Source organism: Platichthys flesus, chromosome 12, assembly GCF_949316205.1.
Source record: "Platichthys flesus chromosome 12, fPlaFle2.1, whole genome shotgun sequence".
NCBI classification, from domain to species: Eukaryota; Metazoa; Chordata; class Actinopteri; order Pleuronectiformes; family Pleuronectidae; genus Platichthys; species Platichthys flesus.
In genome coordinates this window covers 17,877,121-17,900,325 of record NC_084956.1, presented here as the reverse complement: position 1 = coordinate 17,900,325, position 23,205 = coordinate 17,877,121, and the positions used below count along the sequence as shown (strand labels likewise).

General features: G+C 41.0%; 2 protein-coding genes across 5 annotated transcripts; one reads left to right on the top strand and one right to left on the bottom strand.

Annotated features, from left to right (window-relative positions):
- Positions 1–1,038: 1,038 nt before the first annotated feature.
- zgc:110045 (uncharacterized protein LOC664755 homolog) lies at positions 1,039–14,681 on the bottom strand. 4 transcript variants are annotated; one of them, XM_062401089.1, is made up of 14 exons: positions 12,359–12,776; positions 11,050–11,090; positions 8,891–8,992; positions 8,683–8,706; positions 8,528–8,560; positions 8,318–8,434; positions 7,935–8,066; positions 7,369–7,497; positions 5,942–6,031; positions 5,262–5,303; positions 4,779–4,854; positions 3,757–3,809; positions 2,686–2,855; positions 1,039–1,401 (listed from the first exon to the last, which is right to left on the bottom strand). In XM_062401089.1, the coding sequence occupies exons 3-14, from the start codon at positions 8,966–8,968 to the stop codon at positions 1,365–1,367; spliced, it is 981 nt and encodes a 326-aa protein (XP_062257073.1). In that variant the 5' UTR covers positions 8,969–8,992; positions 11,050–11,090; positions 12,359–12,776; the 3' UTR covers positions 1,039–1,364. The 4 variants fall into 4 exon arrangements, with proteins under 4 accessions (XP_062257073.1, XP_062257071.1, XP_062257074.1 ...); XM_062401087.1 differs by having other exon boundaries at positions 1,039–2,338; positions 12,359–12,763; XM_062401090.1 differs by lacking the exons at positions 11,050–11,090; positions 12,359–12,776 and adding an exon at positions 14,595–14,681 and having other exon boundaries at positions 1,039–2,338.
- Positions 14,297–22,810, top strand: mocos (molybdenum cofactor sulfurase). The gene is made up of 15 exons (XM_062401086.1): positions 14,297–14,761; positions 14,845–14,934; positions 15,861–15,927; positions 16,037–16,681; positions 16,785–16,861; positions 17,015–17,214; positions 17,327–17,443; positions 17,528–17,908; positions 18,016–18,178; positions 18,295–18,382; positions 18,778–18,902; positions 20,135–20,231; positions 20,366–20,507; positions 20,604–20,708; positions 20,807–22,810. The coding sequence occupies exons 1-15, from the start codon at positions 14,650–14,652 to the stop codon at positions 20,894–20,896; spliced, it is 2,499 nt and encodes an 832-aa protein (XP_062257070.1). The 5' UTR covers positions 14,297–14,649; the 3' UTR covers positions 20,897–22,810.
- Positions 22,811–23,205: the final 395 nt, after the last annotated feature.

The window sequence follows — 23,205 nt, the reverse complement described above, 5'->3', positions numbered from 1 at the left end:
TGTCTGTGCAGGAACCATACACACTCTGCTTCAACAAGCTGCATCCATCAGGCAACATGCTCGTTTGTGCAGAGATTTCTTTATATACCAGCCAAAACTTCTGTGCACCTGTGTGCTGTCAACTGCTAATGGCTGCTGTTATAGCTCTGTATTGTTTCCTATATTTCAATATCACTGCTGTTTAATGTTCCACATGTGCAGGCTGCAGAGGCAGGTTTTCTCTGTGGAGAAAAACTATCAAACTGAAAAATATGCTCTCACTTTATGCTTTGTCTTGTGTTTGGGGTTTATACAGATCAGACATAAAGTTAATTTAGATCTCCTCAGTTTAAGTTTGAAAAGGTCTAAAATAATTTTACTTGCAGGAAATAAGAAATATGTTAGAGATCATAATAAAAAGGGAACTAATGTTGCATCAACATTTTAGCCTTGTGACTCATAATAAACTCTTCTGGACGGAACAGGGTGTTTGGTCACCGCAAACTGTTACTCAAGAGGGTTTTGTACATATATCATGTATTACAGCTTATTTTTAACATGCTGCAATATTATATGGGCAAGTAGTTTTCCAACATATCTGTACAAAATATTTGTTTATTCATCCAAAGCTGCTTTACCGAGTGCATTTTTTTTTTAAAGAAAAATTTAAAATGGTCAAAAGTATCTTCTTACGTTAGATGCGATTTTTGACCTGCTGTTTGCAATGAAAATTACCTCTTTTGAATTCTGTTATACAGTTGCATTTATAGCATATATTCTTCCCACACTTATATATGTTCATACTAATATATAACCGGTATTGAAGATTTTGTATGTTTTGTATTTATTTTTTTCTAATTAAATTTGGGTGTGGTTTTCATATAACCCATTGCAGGTTTCTACCACAACACAGACTTATTTTTTAACATCTCATTTATGTATTTTGTATTTATTTTGTATAAACTAAACTGATATTTCCGCAATGTTGATGTTTGTATTTAGGGGCATAGAGTATACGATTTACTGCTTCAGCAAAATGAGATCAAACAATCAAATCTGCATTGTCGGAAGTCCCATTTATTTCAGTCATTTCATCAGCAAATAAAACAAATGTGCCCCGTTTGGGGGGTAGACCTGCACCAGAAACACATGCATAAAACATTTATTACAATAGCTGCTCAATATTCACTCTAGACGCTGAAAGTTGAAACATTCCACTCATTTAGGCTGGAGAATAAACAGGAAATACTCTGGCGTACAGAAACAATTTAAATGAGTTAGTTAGGCCAGTCCCGCTCTACAGGATTACTGTGTAGAGTGAAATCCACTAGAATCCAATGTGGCTTTTAGGATAATCCCATCAGAACTGCAACAGTGCAGCGTTACTACAGAACACCCAAGCCTGTTAGCATTGATGAGAGCCTACAGTGAAGGAAAAGGGGGAAATATGACCGAAGAGTGGAGCAATCCTTGTGAAAAAGATTCTTAACACATTGATTCTATTGTACAAGACAAACATTTCAACAGCCTGCTGCCAACAAAGCACCACGTCTTTTCATATTATTATTGAGTCTCTAACAGAAACTGCTTGTAAACTAGTTACACATATAAAAAACTAAGTCAATCTTTGCATCATGAAAAACACACATGGTGTAAGACTTCATATAAAGCTCTGTAACATGACTCCATTGGAAAAATATCTTCTTCTAGGAAACTAATACAAGCCTGAGTTACCCAAAGTAATTGTTATGCATGTCCGAAAGATAATACTGAGTTCATATTCTCCTCCGCTGCCTGTTTTAATTACTGAGGACATGTTTGTTTTGATGCTACCATCCTCCCAGTATTTTTTCAACATTCTCCTGATTCATGGAAAACAAGTGCTCGCTGGCAAAACGTATACTCACTGGCGTAAGCTATTTTCAAGCCTTTATCCTTACTGTTAAATAATTTGACTGTACTGTATATGGATAATGTCTTTCCAGCCTGCTAACACTGACTGGACTTAAAAAGCAGACATCAATAGGGAGCAAACTTCTGGCGGTCAGATTTTTTGACACCGGGGGTCTGCATTTTTGCGGTGAAGGGGGATAAACCCTGTGCTAGGCTAGAAGCAGCTGCTGGGTGCAGCATGCCGAGAAGGCTGGAAACGGGTACGGCGTAGTGTTGGTTTTGCATGGCTGATAAGTTGGAAGGAGAGTGGACGTTAATGGTGGTTGGGGCTTGGGTTGTGGCAGCCAGGACGGCCATAGAGGTAGCAGCAGCGGAGGCGGAAGGAGTGGACTGAGCGAAGCCCATGTTGAGGTCAACTGAAGACGCTGCGGAAGCGGCCTGCATGGTGTATTTAGCCATCTCTAAGCTGCAGGTTGTGCGATTGGGAAGAGGGACAAGAGGGAGGGGCGAGACGGCGAGGGGTTTAGAAAAGGGAATGAAAAATAATAAACAGGGGGAGGATGGGTGAGACAAAGGAGAGGGGAGGTGAGAGAGAGGAGAAAACACAAGAATCAAAGAAGGGAAGTGTTAAAAAGCAGAGACAATAAGGAATTTAATGCAGTGAAGAGAGCGGAGCAGTGAGCTGGAACAAATCCAGCCTCACCCTGAGCACAATAACTCTGCCCTCATACAATAGCATTGTGTTTGGCTGTCTTATCATCGGACTGTGATGTGAAGCCCTGCTGGACGTGGCCAACCTGCGTAATGTCTTACCTGGCATTGATGAGGTACTGGGCCACGCTGATGCTGGCCAGCGAGCCGGTGATCGTGACTTGGCGCATGGGTGAGCCATCAGTGGCGCTGGCAATTTTGATGTGAGCTCCAGAGACCTGGCGAATCTCATTGATCTTGCTGCCTTGTCTTCCAATTATGCAGCCAATAAACTGGAAGGAGAGAAATGTAACAAAACAGCTCATGTTTCCGTTTATTGCAGGGATTGGATTTCAAGGCAGCATTTGGAAGTAACCACTGTGGTGAAAAAAAACGATCCAGGTAGATTTAAACAGAGGAAAAATACATTTCTAGCTTTGGAATTGTGAAAGCACAAACATCTTCATGAGGCGGTATAGTAATATTACTAAAACAGCTTTCTATAATTGTAAGATTAAAAGGAATGTAATGATATTCAGAATGCCATCACTGGATCCCTAGCCATTCAACTCTATTAATTTGAAGGAACACTCAGATATTTTGGGTGATATTATATTGAGGCCCATGTGCTTTCCTGCTCACAACTAAATTCAACGATTTATATCACTCATATCTGTACCTTAGACTGTGTATAAATATGGACAACAAAGCATTTTGACCTGGCGACTGGCTGCAGTATAGGTCATAAACTCCACCTCCTCTATGTCAATGATTGACAGCTCAGACTGATTTATGATCTTAACCTTATTTCAGGATAATGGGGAGAAGTGGATAAGCATCGTCCTTCTCTATTTACAACTTTATTTACTTTAATTCTATAGAAATATGAAACACAATTATCTCAGATGTGTGTTATTATAAATCCTTAGAAACACTGATATATTGATGTATTGATATATGTATTTACAAGATAGCTGATAATATTAGCACAACAACAATGTGTGCAACGGATTTATGTGTCAATTTATGTGAGAGACAGTGGATGTAATACGTTGTGCCCCTTTATCGGAGGTGAAACACTAGTGTCCAGACATTGCTCATTAGCCTTCCTGCGTGGAAGTGTTGATGACAGTAGCATTAGGATTACCAGTGTGAGTTTTAGTGCTGCAGGAACACAAACAAGGTGGCACTTACATCATTAGGTATTGCCAGCTCTTGTGAACTTGTGTGGGCAGATGCATCCAAACCTGCAAAGTAGGACAAGGAATGCTAACAACAGCATGGCACTAATGGCTTCCACTTTCATGGCATGACAAGTTGGCCTACTTTATCTAGGCTATCACAGTTCAGTCTGCTAAATTAGGAACATTCCAATGGCATATGGCACAATGTTTTTTCTAGTTAGACACATACATATTCAACACACAATCTATAAACACATTTCACAAGACTACAATGAAATAAGCTAGTTAAACATTAAAAGTGAGCATGTGTTCTTCAAACCAGTGCTGCCAAAGTAGTCATACTGTATTGTTTGCAGTTAGTTGTGGCAAAATATATGAGTACATGGGGTGGTACAGGTCAGGGATGGTTTGGCCAAGACAATGTTAGATATAGGGGAGAAATGTTGCAGAGGTGAAGGATGGGTCAAGAGATTAGGACTTGATTTTTTTTTTTCGGACAGGGAGACTGGGCGAGTGGAGCAGAAAGTTTGGGAGGATATGAGAGATAGTGAGAAATGAGTAAATACTTACTCTACTGTAAATATTTCCTACCATTTTTCACATTTCACTCTCAGAGAACCCTATTCTTTTATTTTGTATTCTAACCTTTACATTGTTTTGTCTGCTTGAGTCTGTCACATACTCTTTTGTGTTATACATATTTCAAGGACTGACTTTAAAGATTGTTCACAACCAACTACATTTTTGGCATTACCTTAAAACGTACAAGTCTGTTTACTATCCTTCCATCTTTTATTCTATCCTCTGGTACAAACAGAGGCAAATTACCGATGCTTTTTTTTTTTTAAATATGTAAATTTCTCTAAAGTCGCTTTCTACAAAAATAACCTGTGAGAAAGTCTGTAAACTCTGAAGGAATGGAGACATCCTTGATCCTCTCTGAAGCTGACAGGGTTGTTTAAATGGTGTGATTCGTAGAGGAGTGAAGACAGAGGGATAGATGGACTTCCCTGGGGAGCCGTGGGTACGTACCAGGGAAGGTAGGGTGGCTCTGCCCAAGGGAAGGGAGGGGGATATGCTGCATAGCCAACTGGTGAAGCTTGGTCAACTGCAGGGTAGGAAGGAAGTTAGAGCTAACCAATCAAACTGGATTATTTCAGAGGAGCTGACAACTAAAACAATCTGAAGTTAACAAACATCACAGACGGTGTCAGTACGAAGAGTTTAATTTTCCTTCAGAGAGCATGTTGGCTTATCTAGGCAGTCATCTGAAAATGCAGTCACATCTCTGGCTACAAGGCTGAAACTGATCATGAACTCTTTAAGATCTTCCATTTAATTTCAATTTGTGCATGCTGCTACCGTGTGTTAGAGTTAGTAATGTCAAGAGATCAGGGTTACTGAAGTTTCATCTTCGCAGAGTAGGGCACACAGAGGGCGTAGTGGTGGCTTGGAAGGAGTGGGCAAGAGTAGGTCATTACGGCACATGTCAGTCACCCAAACAAGCATACTTACATCTTGATGTGCAAAAGCATACTGCCCTGGAATTGCAAAGGCCTGGAAGGAATAAAAATAAATGTTATGAAACACGTAAAAACATGGTTATGTGACTGAGAGGTACAGACAGGTTTCAACATGTCACTCCAAATGGGAATTTATCATAGAGCACGAAAAGCATGCTCAGTACAGTGGTTTCTGAAAATCCATCCCTGACCTCTTTTCCATAGCTCTAATGTGTATAGATTTGATGGAATTTCATCTAAATATGATCTGCTGTCCCCCCCCGCCACCACCCTCTTTTGACCATGGTCAGAAATCCAATAACATAAACAGATGTTTGATAGGTCAGAAGAGACTGTGCCAAATTCAGGACAGTGGCTAGCCAGCTCTTAGAAAACGTGCTTTAGTCACGGCATTGTTCAGATTTGCCACAGCAGGGGAATTATTAATGAAAATGGATGTTATTCAGCTCCACCAAATACTTTTCAAATAAGATAATTTCTGCATCTTTCTGCTCACAGCATTACAATATGAAGGGCTTATAGTTGAATAATTACACAGATGTGACCTTCACTTGGTAAAAACATTCTTTATCAGTGTGGCTCTGAGATCCCACATTATAATGGACCTATTTGCTAAGGTTTTTCACAAAGAGGCTAATATCAGAGCTAAATAGCCTGCAAATGGGTACTTACTTGTGCATGGTGCTGCGGTGCTAATACTGCATGAGCACCTGCAGGCATGGCCTTAGGACGGTAGGGAATAGTGGCTCCTTTTGGTGGAGACTAGGGACGCAGTCATGCCAACAGAAAAGGAAAGAGAAAATTATTCACTGCTACAGCTGAGAAAAGAATGGCACTGAGGCATTTTATATCCTTTTTTATATCACTCGGTTAATCTCTTCATACCCCACTCATCGCTTGGACGTGACTTGAGACCCTGAGCTAAAGAGACCTATGATACAACTTTAAATAGACCGTTTATCCTGAAGTTTCAAAGTTGTCAAGTCTGATCATAAATCTAAATTATTTTTCTAAGATTAACAATGCAATCCATTTTACCTATATTTTTTGGCTTACATAAATCACTATTAAAAGTGATAACACTATGCTGAAAAATGTCATCATGACGTGTCTAACAAGTATCTCCATGCTGACTGGGAGTATGAGGAGAGGTCAACAAGCCACCTCTTCCAAGCCATACTAACTCAACATCATAAATCATAAATCAGATTTTTTTTCTAAAATAATACATCAACATCTTTGTGTTAGACAGGAAAATATATAGAAAATGGAACCAAATGGTTTTGCAAACTAATAATGCTATAAAGATGGATGTTTTTGTTCTGTTGTAACGCATTCGTTGATGCAATAGAAAGTGAATGAAAACAGAGAAGTTGAACTTAAATTACTCTGAGTTATGGATGATCACTTTTAACATGATGTTAAAGGTCCAGTGTGTAAGATTAATTGAAAGGGAACTACTGGAAGAAATTTAATATAAAATAGTCCTAGTGATGTTTTCACCTGTGTGTAATCATCTAAATTGTCAGAATTATGTTTGAGTTTTTATGATAACTAAAGGCTATGACAGGTTCTCTCTCTTTTTTTAAAGGGAAGGGAGAGGTGAGGCGCATTCAGCTGCAACATGCAACTTCACCACTAGATGTCACTAAATCCCACACATAGAACCTTTAAGTAATACATAACCGTTTTAGTTGAATCAATAAATATATTGATCATTTATTTATATAAAGCACTTTTCTTTACAATGCTATGAATTGCCTACAAGGAAGAAACACTGAGAATACAACAATGGAACGTGACAGAGTAGAGAAAATATAGTTATATATATATAATAGAATAGAAAATAATTATTCAGAAAATGAAAAATATTGCAGTTGATTATTTAATATAAATAAGAGGCAATGCTTGTAAAAGTGTTTTATGCAGTTTGTATGAAGAGTTGACAGGGTTAGATCAAAGCAACACATCGTTCTGACTGAAAATGTCTTAGATGTGCTCCCGAGTATCTCTTACTGCAGCCTAAACAAATGAGACACACTTGACACCAAAACGGAGATGCAGAATGTGAAGATCATCTGCTGCCTGACAGTGCTTACCTCCAGCATGACAGAACAGATGTGTCTTACACACTGAGTGATGGCCTGTGGAGTGCCCGAGATTGTGACAGCCCTCTCTGTGGAGTCCGGCAGCATGTCTCCAGCCACCTGAACCTGGGCGCCTGTGGTCTTTAACATCGCCACACAACAGAAGAAACAAAGTCTATTTACTGCTGAAAAGAGCACTAGCATCACCCAAATTTAGATTCTGTTTCAAGCACTCTGCAAATTACCCCCGAATCCATTTTGACATGCAGGGAGCAGCTGCAAGCCAAGTAGCGCATGGGTGGTCCAATATTTGTTGGAGGCATACACAAATATTGTCCATTCAGAACGAGTATTCAGCCTCCGCTGATCTTTACAGGCATAATCAGTGGGATTTTCATGAGCAGCAAGCAAAAAAACTTGCACACATTTTAAGGCAGAAATATGCAAGAAAAGTTTGACTGGAGTGTTTGATACTTGAGGTGTCGGAGCCTTGAGGGGGGGGGGTGGTTTTTCTGTCACCATTTGGGTGCAGACAAACAACTTCCTGATGGAGAGTAAGAAACGAAAAGGACTCCTACCTCTCTGATCTCTTTAATCTTTGAGCCTCCTTTGCCAATCAGTGAGCCACACTGGCTCCCTGGGAAAACCAGGCGAAGTGTCACAGGTGGCTTGCTTGTCACGTTGCTGTTTGTCATTGCTGCAGTAATGTCCTGAGGGAGAATTACAAAAATATATTGTTGAGGTTTTTTTCAGAGCAGAGACTGTAAGAATTTCGGATTTATTTGACAAGCCTTTATTTATTTTTTGTGCAAGACTGGGGAAAAGGTGCCTTCACTGTGTTTAAGACTTCACACCAGGTCTTCAAAGAACCTCTCTTAAAACCTTGTGTAAAACAATATGATATTATTTCTGACATGCAGAAAGTTGCAGTGGAGTTTTTTGTGTATTTGTTCTGCAGCACCTCTTCAAACTTCTGTGCGATCATGGAGAACGCTTTGAAGATGCCCTCTGTGGGTCCTGTGATGGTGACAATTCTCTCAGGAGAGGAGCCCTCTGATATGTTGATACGAGCACCACTCTGGAAATACACACCCACAATTATAATTCATCTTAGGGACCCATTAAATCATATATATGTTTCCTCAGTAGGGATGTGAGAGTGACTTCTCACCTCCTCTCTCATTTTCTTTACGGTTTCTCCTTTCTGTGAGAAATTATAGAAGAGGAGGCTTGATTAGTTTTATATGACTAAGGAAACAAGACAAGCAAGTGAGAAAGAAAGCAGTATGAATCAATGGATATTGAGAGATTGTAAAATAAATCTACCTTGCCAATTATGCTGCCAACTTCCTGTGGATGAAAAGATAACAACGAGTGGAACAAGTGGCAACACACAGGATTTTCTCTGAACAGCTTCTCACATCTAATCGGATGTAATCCTTTTAACGGCAATGATAGGCTATTACCCGACCATTAGGCTTTTACTATAAAAACACACTAAATTACTGTTACTATTCCCACGTCAGCCCATTACCTTTCCATGCATCAGCAGCCTCAGCGTCAATGTAACATTCAGACTCCCGTCTGAAGCCATCTCTTCCTTGTCAGACATCCTCTCTGTTTTAGAGTCAACACTCTGCAAGAAGAAAGAAATTGTCTGAGACAGTTCTTGTGTGTCACCCGTGCTCCAATGTTTCAGGTGGTCCCAAGACATTAAAGTCCATAAAATAAATAAGTGTATTTTGATGAAACTTGTGCTACAATACCCGCTCAGTTGGGGTTCAAATACCTAATTAAAACAACGTTTATTGGAAAAGTGTACATTTGGACATTCATTAGTGTGATAAGAACTACCTAATTGCAGGAATAATCTTTGGATGAACCGTACGTGTGCTTTAACTTTTCAGTTTGGTCAATATTTCATCCACTAACATGGAGGAGATGGAATTTATTATCTATACTGCAACGAGCCACTAGGTGGGGATCGAGATGCTTTGGCTTTACATTTTGGGATCCGTCATCTCATCCATCTTAATATACAGTCTGTAGTCTCTGTATATCGGGATACGCTGGTGACCTGGTGTACCCCACCTATCGCCCAATGTCACCTGTTATTTTCTCCAGCCCTCCATCCCCCCACGATCTTCAAAGGATAAGTGGTATAGATGATGGGTGGATATGGTACTTTATTTTGATTGATTTCAAATATATTTTTTCAATAAACCCTCAGCCTCCCCTGTGTCTGTTGAGTTTGTGTAGGTATCATCACTGCTCCTCCTAACTGCCCTCTTCTTCTTCTGTGTATTTTACCATCAAACGGCTGTAGGAAACTTGAATGTCCTGGGCTCAACAGATTTCTCTGGGAAAGAGCTCCCACATTCTACGTAAAATCTTTCATGAACCTGGTAAAAGTTGCGTCATCGTTGTTAAATCAGTCTTATGCAGTGATTTTAAAAAAAACTATGCGGAATCTAAAGTAACTGGAAACTGCTCTGAAGTTGCTCAGCGGCTTTTACGCTTCTAAAGGGAGCCAAATTCCCTCAGTTTCAACAGAATTTATCAGGGGACTGATGCTCTCTGAAGAGTTGTGGATCATTGTTGTTCGTCTTCTGATCAAGTTGTGAGCGGGGCGAAGATAAGCCTATCACTAGGTGCAATCTTCACATGGGACAGTGTCTTTAGTTCCGGCTAAATACAAGTTGTGTGACTCCCTGTGATTAGATTAGATACAAAGGAAGCCTCTTGTGCAGTGCGAGCCTGAGGATCGAGTGTGTGACTGTCTCTTAGTATCAAACTGACGCCACACAATTTGGTCTCTGTCGTGGCCGCGTATCCAATTTGTTGTATTTGCAGAACAAATAAAGAATGCCGTGACGCAGCACAGGCAGTTTATGGCATCACAACAGACAGACAGATGTATCCTATATCTATAAAAGAAAAAGGTCATGTTGTTTATTAGATTATCATCGTTTTGAGAATGTCTTTATTACATTTACCCATGCCAGGATTGACAAAGTGCAGTATTTGAGGCACTATGTCCAGACAACCGACTCAGATTGTATTTGTCTCTAATAAAATAAATAAATAAAATAATATTTCCAAACTAAAATACTAGATATAAATACTTAAATAATCTAAATAAAAATGCACTGTTACAATTGCCGATTTGATATTAGGCCCACTGATTAGCCGGTCACATGTCAAACTTAAAATCTAAACCTAAAATCTGTAGATTTACTTGCAGAGACAAGGGAGGAGGTAACATGGCGGCACGCTCTTGGTGAGTGGGTGTGAGGCAGTTAATCCAAAGTTTAGATCAATCCATGGTTTTAACCCTACGACATTTTAAAGCAATGGTTCAATGAATTGGGGAAATACACTCATCTGCTACCTGGCTGAGAGATTGAGTTTAAAAAGAGACGGAAAACTCTCTTGTTTGAATTGTAAAGTTAAGGCCATAGACAACTGTTAACTTAGCTTTGCACAAAGGCTGGAAACATGGCGTGTAAACCTATCCCTGCTGTGTCCAAAGATAATCCTCCTACAAAAACTGTTGTTACAACTTCAGTTTTAATAGACATAGAGAGCAGCAGAAACACTCTTCTCTTCTAACTCTGAAAGCAACTAAGCCTATTTCCCTAAATGTTGAACATGACCTTTGACCCTCCCACACGCTCAGGCTGAGATACTCACACAAACCAATAAATACAGAACTCTCTGCCGCCATTCCACTCCTAAAAAGAAAAAAAGGAGTAAGTTTGACTCTAGGATGCTTACTCTGGCGATAACACAAGAGAAATGTAGCAGCATCAGTGTGATAATAATAAAAACATGTCTCTCTGTGAGCTGAGTTTACTATAAGATATTGTTCACACATTCCAGTGCGGAGCTAAACACTTAATTCAAACCACATTGTGAATATGTGGAGGGGGTGTCTTCCTGTTAACAAGACTCAGGACGCTCCGTGCATCATTATAAAGTTGCAGTGAATGCATCAAATAAACAGCGACATATCTGTCTGATCCTATGGCCCGGGATTTGTTTAGTTAATGCTAAGACCCTTTTGACCCATTTCTGTCACCTCGAGCACGTCAGCACCCACTCAAGACTTTCAAACAAAACACTGGTGCACAACAGCACCCACATAGTGTACGTGATGAAATGGATAATCTGAAGGAAGCCAGCACCCACAGCACTAACACAGAAATGTGTCTCTGAGACAATCCAAAACAGTCCATTAATCCTGGAGGGAACTGAAGAACAATGTCTAAGTGGATTACTTGAGGAGAAAATGTGCTCAAATTTGAGGCTAACACAAAAGATTCAGAAGATTGTGATGAAAAGATTATTGTAAGGAGCATTATTACAAAAAATAGTGATTTAGGAAAAACATGCTTAAATAGATGTGTTTTTTTTCAATGCCCACAACTTGACAGAGCATGTTAGAAATAATTTATCTTTATCGACATAATAATTTTTTTCTTCTAACACAGCAGTAACTGCTTATTCAATATCTGACTGAATGTTCTATTAATAACCATTTGTGAGCCTCTGCATATTAGATTAGAAGCACAGGGCCTTGCAGCATGGCTTTCCTCCCTCAACACAAGGGTTACCGTACTGCAGATACATCACATGTCTGGTTTAATGTGATATTATTTACAGCTCAAACCGTCTCTCAATCTAAGATTTCAACAAAATGCACTATTACTGCAAGAGAGCACAGAAATAAGAATCAGCTCAATTTAACTCAACCTAATATCAGTCAGGAGAAGTGTATTAAGAAAAAGCCTCATGTTCTTTAGTATCCTTTAAATATATAGAAACTGAAAGGTAGAGGCAGAATTAAAAGGTACGTTTCAACTTCAGGTCTGTCGAAACCCAACATTACTGTAGACTACAACATGGTCACCAACACAAACCGAACTCTGAGCCTCTCCGTGTGGTTTGGTGAAAGGCCTGACATGTAATGCAACAAGAATGAGTGGTATAAATCACTGACCTTAAAAACAGAATACTTGCTCCTCTTCTTTACTTCCTCTATCTCCAAAATGAACGCTCTTTTACTTTGTAGTCTGTGTTCAATGATTGCCCCCTTTGTTGGTTATCCACAGAGTGGACAGATGGCTCCCTGTGCCCTCAGACCGGCTGGAGCGGAGGCTGGCTTTGCTATTAGTCCCTCAGCTTAGCCCAAGATAAGCCCCTACGCAGGGCAAGTGAACCCGCATCTCTTGCTTAATTCTCCCTGTCACAGCCACCAAAGAGGCGTTCCTCCGCACGGAGATCCACGAGCCGAAGAGGCCTGAGGGCAGGGCAAAGAGGCTCTACGCCTGGACACTGTCCAGCATGTAGAGCGAGCTACACTTACATCCACCACAACAACAAGAAAAACAAGGTCTAGCCTTTTGCAGGCATCAAAAACACACCGAGAGACACTGAAGAGAAGCTTTGTTAACCAGTGTTGCTCTGTGACTAACAACTCTGCATGACTGCTGTGTTCTTCATTCGATTTTCAGAGAGCTTCCTGGCTGCACAGGGCCAGATTTTCTCTAAAACGAAATCTCTCTGTATGAAATCGATGCTTTGTACGTGGAACACGACTAATTGAGGGCTGGGAAGGACAATGTGGTGTTTGAGTTATTTAGTGATGTTAAGCACAATGTCTTGGTGGGGTGCTTCTCCCCCCCTCACTGCCTCTGCCCTCCCCCACACCAAGCCCCTCTGCCCTAGTAATGAGGCCAAACTGGTAACAATACAGCCCTTCTGCACCAAGAAAAAAATGCATTCAGCTGAGCTTCAAAATGTGAAGGAAATGAATCAGTGAAGCATAAGTGGCATATTTAATTACTATTCAGTGCGTTGCACAGAGACAATGATGGCTGCTGTGAGCCTCATGGCCGTCTATCAAGCATCTAAGCAGCTCCACATTACATTCACTCGTCAATACAACTTCTGAGTAATACTACAATGATGAGAAGGACTGAATGTCTTCATGAGAACAGAGAGATGAAAATAATCCTTTAAATTACAAGTATATTGCTTTGTATCCTCACGTTTAAAGGCTTCTGCAGGCTTTAGACTGTGTTAGGTTAGGATTTGAGGTTATGGAACAGAGGTCAATAAAAGTCCACAGAAGTGTAATAAAACTTTTATAACAGCGTGGCTTTGTCTGTCCGAGCTGCAAACACACTCAACCAGAACAAAGCCTTCAGGGCTGTCAAGGACACGACTCCTGACCAAGTGTATGACAGCTATTTCAGATCAATTCAGAGCCCATGAGATGATCAGGTATTTCATGCCCATCACTTGCGACTAATTTACTACTTCATGTTCCTTGTGCTAGAATGAGATTAAAGAGTCATGTATGACAAGTAATGGGATTACTGTGAAGTGTTGGTTTTATCAGTTACTGCAAGAGGGGTAGATTTCTAATTTGGAATAATCTGAAATATTAAACGAAATGGGGTCATGGTTCTACCTGAATTTAAAGAATAACTGTGATTGATTCTTTTATCATTATCTAATAACACAGCAGGTCTGCATAGCCCTACCGTCGAGTTATCATTACACTTGAATAATGTATCTAATCAATATTTTTTATCGGATTTAAAAAAACATTTATATGTGTTTCTTCCTTCATGGGTCTTGTGTGTCAGTTAGTTGATGTAATCAGTAATTATTTCATGATTAAGGTTTATAGTACACACAGCATATTCATATAAAAAAAACAAATATGTACATTAGTCATTAGTACATTATTAATATTATTGTCCAAAGCCAATATTTCAATTCAATTCACTTTTATTTGTATAGCACCAAATCACAACCCACACGATCTCAAGGTATTTTGCAAAATAAGGTCGAGACTTTATTATAGAGAGACGTAACAGTTCCCACAGCCAGCAGACGCGTGCAGACTGTGTGCTACTATCAGCTGATGGTTTCAACTGTCACAGTAAAATCAGCTTTAGTCATGGAGGAAGGAGGAAATCGGGACAAACCAGCTTGTCACATGACTGAAGAGCATTTATTACGCCACAGTTTCCACTATAATGTGCTCTGTGGGTCCAGTCAACTGTGTGGGAGTGACTAAAGTTACCTTGGAGTGTCAGCGGACTGGTTGAGAGGAGCAGGACTTCGGACAGAGTAGGAGAATGTGAACTGGCAACTTGTCAATGAGTTTATAGACTGTGTGTGGGTGTGTGTGTGTGTGTGTGTGTGTGTTGACATGTGTGTACCCTCAGCAGTTCCACTGCCTGCTCTGTAGCGCTCCTCCTCAGCAGAAAGCGATCAATGGATTTCCGCCAACTGTGCTCGTTTGAAACGTTCCTGCAGGTCTCCGACCAGTACGGTTATGGTGGGAGGCTGGAAGACGTGGTCGAGCAGGAGTTCGCTCGGATCAAAGGTAAAGATCGTGTGCAGACATGGTGGAAGTAACGGGAGCGCGCAGGCTGATCGCTGTAATTGCTGCTGCCCCCCTGTAAACAGGAACCACCTACCTGGATCATGCAGGAGCCACCCTGTACCCCGAGTACCTGCTCAGGAACTATGGCCTGGATTTATCAAGGAATGTCTACGGTGAGGGAAGTGTTATTTTTAATGTGGCAATTTATTTTACTGTCAAACACACAATTTCCTGGTTCCAAAATCTAGGATTTTTTATAAATCGGGGGCCATAAAGGGGCCCCACTTTTCACATAGGGGTCATTTATATGTCCAACGATCGTGGAAAATTCATGATCCAAGCTGCTTTCAGACATGCACTGAACTCTGGAGGGGCTGTGTGTGAAAATGCAAATGTCCAACATAGAGGCTCCAGAAATGTTTGTGGAGTTTCACTTGCCAGCCCCCTGGAATAAAGTCGTGAGGATGTCTGAGTGAGCCCATGTGAGAGCACAGCCGGGGATCCTCCACAGGACTCCCTGATGATGTGGTTTCAAACACATCACAGGAGCAAAACTGGAAAAAAAAGAAAATAATATCTCTCTATCTATCTATCTTCTATACGTGTAAATGCCATACAAATAGAAGAGACAGAGGAAGATGTCGAGAGATCTTGTGGTGATAAGTGAAGAGGCCAGTGTCTAAAACATTAGATCTCTACAGCGGAATGAATCCCTTACTTCCTGCATCCGCCTGCTTGACCTCCATTCAACTGAATCCTCTGGAGATTTCTGGATTGTTTCTTGGATGCGTCTGAGCGGAGAATCTCCTGCTGCATTTTGCATTTTGTATGTCTGAAAACAGCTTCATAAGGTGCACATTCGTCATTCTTTATTTACTGTTGGCTATCTAACTTTCAGCAATGCCACACACCATTTAATATATTTTTCAAAATGTTTCCTTGTTCAAGCACATTGTGTACTTCAAAAAAGCTTTTAAAAATAAGGTCATATTTATTGTTAGTTTGAGGACAGGGGCCCTTCATGAACCAATCAGAATTGGCCCCTGAACCCACCCCTGGATTCACCCTTGTGTCTAAGTTTTGTTTATCTCCTCAACAGGGAACCCTCACAGCCATAATCCCAGCAGTAGATTGACACATGACACCATAGAGAGGGTCAGATACAGGTAAAGTCTATTCACGCCGTAATACGCCTTTATAACGTGGCCCTTGTGAGACCCTTGAATTACGCTTTACTTGTTCAAATTAGTTAAAAAACAGAACATTTTCTTACAGGGTATTGCAGCATTTCAATGCCACCCCTGAGGAGTACTCTGTGATTTTCACTTCTGGTTGTACAGCCGCACTCAAATTAGTGGCACAGAGCTTTCCCTGGAGGCCGCAGACTGCGAGCGAAGCGGGGAGTCACTTCTGCTTCCTCAATGACAGCCATACCTCTGTAGTTGGCATAAGAGGGTTTACTTCTGGCCGGGGGGTAGTTACCCTGCCTGTCTCCCCACAGGACGTGGTAGACAGGGCAAAAAACGAGCCCCGGGGTGAAGATGATATTTGCCAGACACCGCACCTTTTCTGCTACCCGGCACAGAGCAACTTCTCTGGGAGGAAGTATCCCCTTAGCCATGTGAAAGGCATCCAGGCAAGAAGCCTCTACCCAGCGTGCGACCACCAAGGCCGCTGGTTTGTGCTCCTCGATGCCGCCTCTCATGTCGGCTGTTCCCCTCTAAACCTACAGGAGTGCCCCGCCGACTTCATTCCCATCTCCTTCTACAAGATGTTTGGCTTCCCCACAGGTCTCGGGGCCCTGCTTGTCCGTAAAGACGCAGCAGGCATACTAACAAAGTCTTATTTTGGAGGAGGCACAGCAGCAGCGTACCTTTCTGGAGAAGATTATTATGTGCATTCAGCAAACATTTCTGACAGGTAAAGTACTGCACACGCCTGCCAAAACCTCGAAATTCTCTGAGGTCACAGTTGCTCTGTATCCTTACTCTGAAATGCAATGTTTTCTTGCTCCCTTATACAGATTTGAAGATGGAACTGTCTCTTTCTTGGGCATTGTTGCTCTGAATCACAGCTTTGAAGCTCTTTACAGGATCACAGGTGCTGTAACAAACCGTGTTGATTCTTAGAAAAACGTCTAAAACCTCCTTTAATAGCAAAGTCCTAATAATGCATATGCATGTTCTTCATGTTGAGTAATTGCCTAAGGTTAACACCAACACCGTCTCTGTCTTTTACCCTTTTTTCCTTCAGGGGGCATGCATAACATCCAACAGCACACGTTTGGCTTGGCCCGCTACACTTACATGCTGCTGTCAAGTCTTTGCCATGGCAACGGGCAACCGGTGGCTTTGATTTACACCGAAGGCCAGTTTGAATGTTCGAGCACACAGGGTGCAATTTTAAACTTTAACCTAATGGATTCTCATGGATCGATTATTGGGTATTCTAAGGTACATACCCAGGGAAATAGAACTTATCTCTATTTTCATTGCAGTTTCAATACGACATGTATGAATAGGTAGTACTTGGTCATATACCAAACTATTCCTCTGCTGTCCTCAGGTGGACAGAATGGCCAGTCTGTACAACATTCACGTGCGCACAGGCTGCTTCTGCAACACAGGCGCCTGTCAGTCCTTCCTCGGGATCACAGATCAGCAGATGAGGAGAAACCTGCAGGTAAGATCAAGCAATAGGAAAAATGTCAAAGTCTGTTAAGGGGATGAGGAGGTAGAATAAAACATTGTCCTTTTTGTCTTCCAGGCCGGCCACGTCTGTGGAGACACCATCGACCTGGTGGACGACCAGCCTACCGGATCGGTTCGCGTGTCCTTTGGCTACATGTCAACATTTGAAGACTGTCAAAAGTTCCTGAACTTTGTTGCTGAGTGCTTTGTGGAGAAACCAGTCACAGTGGACCAAAAGAAACTCGAAAAGCTAAAAACATTCACATCGACATCCCCGGGCTCAAATGAAGATCCGCCGACCAAAATTTCTAATGGAGAAATATATAAAGGAGATGAGAAGGAGCCCACAGAACCATCACTGAAGGGATTTGGGCACAGAGACTCAGAAAGCCACGGGGAGGCTTATACTCTCACCAGCATCTACATATATCCCATCAAATCATGTGGAGCACATGAGGTCTGTGCACAGCACCACCCAGTCTCTTTTCAGTCCTTTTATTTCTTTCTCTACCTCTCCTTATGTCTTTTCCTCTCTCTGTTTTGACTGGGCTGTTCTTCATGCAGGTGCACGACTGGCCGGTGGGACCACAGGGTTTACTCTACGACAGAGGCTGGATGGTTGTGAACGCAAACGGCGTGTTTCTGAGTCAGAAGAGAGAAACACGTTTATGCCTAATTCACCCACAGGTCCACATGCCTTCAAACAAATTGCTCCTGCAGGCTTCAGGTCAGCCAGTCTGTTCGTGGCTCACTGAAAATAAACACACCATTTAGCCGAAGGAAATTTCACCTGCAGGTGAATAAGTGTAAGTCGGTTAAAGGATTTTTGCTGTTGCCCTGCAGGAATGAACACCATTTCTGTTCCTTTGGAAAACAACACTCCAAAGCAGACAAGCCATCAGGTGTGCCAGAGCAAAGTTTGTGGTGACAGGTGAGTTGGCAAAGTTAAAACATCTGAAAGCAGCCGCTGCAGGAAATACTGTCACACATATCATGTGCTCCATATCTTTCACTCACATCAATGCATTTCTCTCACTCCATCTTGACTCAAGCTCTCTACAGTGGATGGCATTATGAGGCCTTCCTCTCTCAGCTTCATATGAATTTCCTGTTTTTTGTTTTATCATTTGTAATGGAAAAACAGTGAGCAAGAGACGATATTAATGTATTCAGACAGATACCTGCATGAGGAGTCACTGGCTGAAAACAAAAGTGTTCATCCAGTGATTCTTGGATTAGATGTCGCTGCAAATAGTAAGCAGCATCAAACTCTGTCTATTTCCCCCAGGGCCTGCTGAATATAATCGTCCTCCCTCTTCCCCCCAGGGTGGAGACTGTCGACTGTGGGGATGAGGCTGCTTCGTGGCTTTCAGATTTTCTTGGACAGCCGTGCCGTCTGATAAGACAAAGTCCTTATTTCACCCGAGACATGAAGAAGAGCCCGAGTGGAGGTACACTACGTATAAGCATTTTACCTGTTCTGTCTGGCTCTTCTTCCTGGGCTTCCTTTACAGATTGATCTGTACAAGAGAAACACACTGTAGCTGAGATCTTGCATTCCCTCCTGCTGCTTATTTGGAATTTAGAAATGTCGTATTTTTCTGCTTATGCAAGTTACTCTCTTTTGAGCATTAGTTTATTATGTAAAAGAAGATGAGAAATTCAGGCTAGGTAATATATTGATAAATGAGGCCCAATCAGGGTTCTTCTATTCCAGGTAGCTTTATAAGATCATCTTTAACACCTGAACACCATATGGTGTCACTGACCACATTTACATGGACCTTATTCTAAATTAGACCTCATTTCAATAATGATATTTACATGAGTTGCAAATAGAATACTTATATTTTTTGATTATGACATATACATGTTGAGTTAATGTCACTTATTTGGAGTATTTTAAATGTCTTTATTTGAGTATAGCTTATTCAGAGTATGTCCTTATTCAGGTTAAGGTAATCAGAATATTCTGTTCACATGACAGACTATTGCCTTTATCAAGTTAATATTGGCATATTGCTGTCAATGTAAACATAGGTATAGAGAATAGATCAAATAGATAGTTACTCCATATGGTAATAATAAGAATGACCTGACCAAATAGACCTAAACACTGACACTTCAGCGGTGGGAGGAAAGTACAGCATAAATAATCTCCACTTTATCATATTCAGATGAACATGACAGGTGCTGCTGATGAATGTGAAAAGGCTGGGAGGATATGTCAGACAGCAAAAGAGTGATGTATAGACCCAACATCAGACATTATGAATTTCTAGTACATCCGAGACTCTAATATACAGAGGAGGCGATCAGCACCACTCTTTCATACATGTAGTTTAGTGTTCATGTTACAATGAGCCAATAAACTGAATAATGTCTTCTGGCTCTGGAGGAGCTGTCAAGTCCGGGAATATTACCATGATGATGTCATGAATAGCAATTGATCCTCTACCATAGTTGCTATATCACAATGTGCTGTAGATTTAACGTAATTACTACTTCTAAGAAAATATAAGTTTTGATCGATATTGATAAATGTAGTTTTTTTCACTCACTATATTACATTAGAACTGAATTTGCAGCCTCTTTGGGGATACACATGGTTGAATCCAGAGATCCAAATGTTTTGCTGAAGTCAGATAAATCACTGGAGTAATATGAAGCCTTTCCTTTCTAGCTGCCACCTCCACATCCCTCTCCCTGGTGAATGAAGCTCAGTATCTCATGATCAACCGTGCCAGTGTGGAGCTCATTGAGAAACAAATGAGCCGCAGGTTTGAACACAGAAAAAAATATGCAGTGAAAAACACCGGGACGCACGTATGCCCAAACATTTTTGCATTGCAGTGGATAATTTCCTCAGGGTGGTAATGTAACATGCAATTTCCGCATCCCCTCTTCTCCTCAGTCGGGACTATTCTGAGGGCGATCAGCTCCTTGACACACAGAATGTCATTAGCCGCTTCCGAGCCAATTTAGTCATCACTGGAGTCGAACCATTTGAGGAAGATAATTGGTCACACTTGATTATTGGCAACACTCGATTCGTGGTGAGCTGACACTTTGAGATAAAGGTTGAAATCTTCACATGCATTAACAGCGGATTCTTCGAAAATGAATGTGGTCCCTGTGTGATTAACCCAAAGGTGGCAGGGCAGTGCGGAAGGTGCCAGATGGTGGGAGTAGACCAGGAAACAGGGACCAAAACAAAAGAGCCGCTTATGTCTCTGTCTGCTTACCGCAGAGGGAAGGTCGGTCAAACTTACTTCCTCTCCAGTGTTGTGTTTGTGCCATTGTGTTTGAGCACGAAATGTATGATTACTCTGCCTGTTATTTTGTTAATTTTCAGGTGACTTTTGGTGTGTACCTGACCCATCAGCTACCCAAGGGCTCCCTCTCTGTTGGCTGCCTCATACACCCTGAGCCCCTCACTTCGTGAAGAGGCCAGCTGCATCAACAGCCTCTTTTATTTATTTTGGTGACATCTTTGGTCCTCACCACTCACGACCTAGATCCCATGTCATACACTGTGGGGACTTTCTGCAGATGGTGCTCTCTCAGTGACATTTGTTCTCTGGAATGTCCTTGTCACAGTCAAATTGTATTCCCTCCAAGTCTGATTCGATGGAGAATGTAATGAGATTTCCCCCCCCCCCCCCCCCACCATTATGTTCTTTAAAGCATGTGTGGTAAAGTAGATTTGAAGTACTCATTGCATGACAAAATTACAATTTGGATATGTTGCCTTTATTTTGGGCAAAAACAAGTCAGGCTTGATGCTTTAATCACAGTTCATGTTAACCTCCCAGACAGCTCTTCCACAGTTTTCACCCTAGGAGGTTTATATTGCTATTTATTCCAAACACAACACCACTCTAGCTGCTGCCAGAATTCAGAAACATGTTGCTCGCTTTAACAAAAAACCCTACCAGAAATCCAGTGCTCGGTACGTACTCCCAAGGGGTGCTGAATTGGACATACTATTTTATGCCAGGACGTGTAATAATTTGAAAAGAGCAGTAAGGTTAGGTTTCATGGCCAGCAGACATTTAATTCTCCGAGTAATATGCTTGAATATAAAGTGTATATGTGCTGTACTGATCTGTCAATGTCTGGTAGTAAAACTGGTCCTATGTTGCTCGCCTATGTAGGAGTTAAAGAAAAAGGTGGTTCCCGAGTATCCCAAGGTTTTATTAATGCTGATAGCAAGTTTGCCAATGTTTGTGTGTGTGTGTGTGTGTGTGTTTTCAATTGTATTTGTACAGCGCCAAATCATAACATACATTATCTCAAGGCACTTTACATAAAAGGTCTAGACCTTAAAATTAAGATTAATTTATTAATTAATGAAATAATGTTTGAGTGTTTAAGTGTGTGGTGGTCCATTACTGCTTATGTTTTGTGGACCATAATCTGTTTACATCAGGGTCCCCAGAAAAAATGGGAATCTTTTATTTTCACTATAATTTCATCCAAGTGACACACTATTCCTGAATTTCATAAACTTCCTGAAATGAAACCAAAAATATAAAATGGGGATCAAAGGTCTACTTTGTGTCAGTAAAGGGATCAGAGCCACATTATGGAGACCCCTTAAGTCCCCATATTTTAAATATTTCATTGTACAGGGTGAAGACATATAGATTAAGGTTCATGTGAGGGTTAGGGTTAGGCCTAGTAATTTAGGTTAAGGTAAATTAAGGTTAATCTCCAAGCAATCAATGCAAGTCAATGCAACGTTCTCTAAAGTCATGACTGTGTTTGTGTGTGTGTGTGTGTGTGTTTGTGTGTGTGGCAATATTTAAAGCCCTTACAAATAAAAGTCGAATTAAATTTAGATGGATGACAAATTTTGGAACTGCCCATGTAAAGTGCCTTGATAATGGCGATGGGCACCGTCCAAAAAAAGTAATTCCAGAATATTTCAGTTTGGTTGAGATCTGTTGACTTCATAGGCCATTGGAAATGATTCACCTCATTTCAACACTGGTCACCTCCTTCAGTGACGCATTCACTCTGGCTCTGCCTTCAGTATGTCACTCATCTCTACCTCCTACTGGTGCACAGTCTGCACAGCTTTAAATTGATTTAATCTGCACTGTTTTGTTTATTAAAAACAGACAATGACTTGTGAAATAATTGAATTGATCAAAGAATATTTAAAATAGTCGTATAAGTATGGCACATACTGTGTATGACCATATATAATGTCACAGTGTAATTTGTATATTGAAGAATGTTTTTTAATCGAATTGTAAGATACTTTTTGTGTCAAGGGACCTTCATTGCCATACCAGAACAAAGAATGTGTCAGATTTAATCATAAACCGTAAATAAACATTGATGACACATCTTCACTTCCTCTCTCTATTCAGAATCGATACCAATTCTCCTGTTTACATACGCTTCCATTTTGAGCATTTGAAGCCAGAGTCTGTACAGTAACGCAGTGGAATCATAAAGTGAACAATATTTAATAGGTTACAAAGTGCATTGTGCATTATTGTTGTGTATGTTATTGTTTTCTAATTCTCGACAGTCACAGTGGTGGAAAGGAGCCGTGTGTGTTCCTGGGCCTGATGGCCTGTGGGTAGAAACTGTTTGCCAGTGTTGTTGTTGTCCTGCACATCCACACTTCTGCAGCGAGCGTGAAGAGGCGGTGTTGTGGATGTGTGCGACCCCTGATGATGTTGTGTGCACTTATATCATCAAATAACTCATTAAAACCAAACATACTGCAACAATTAA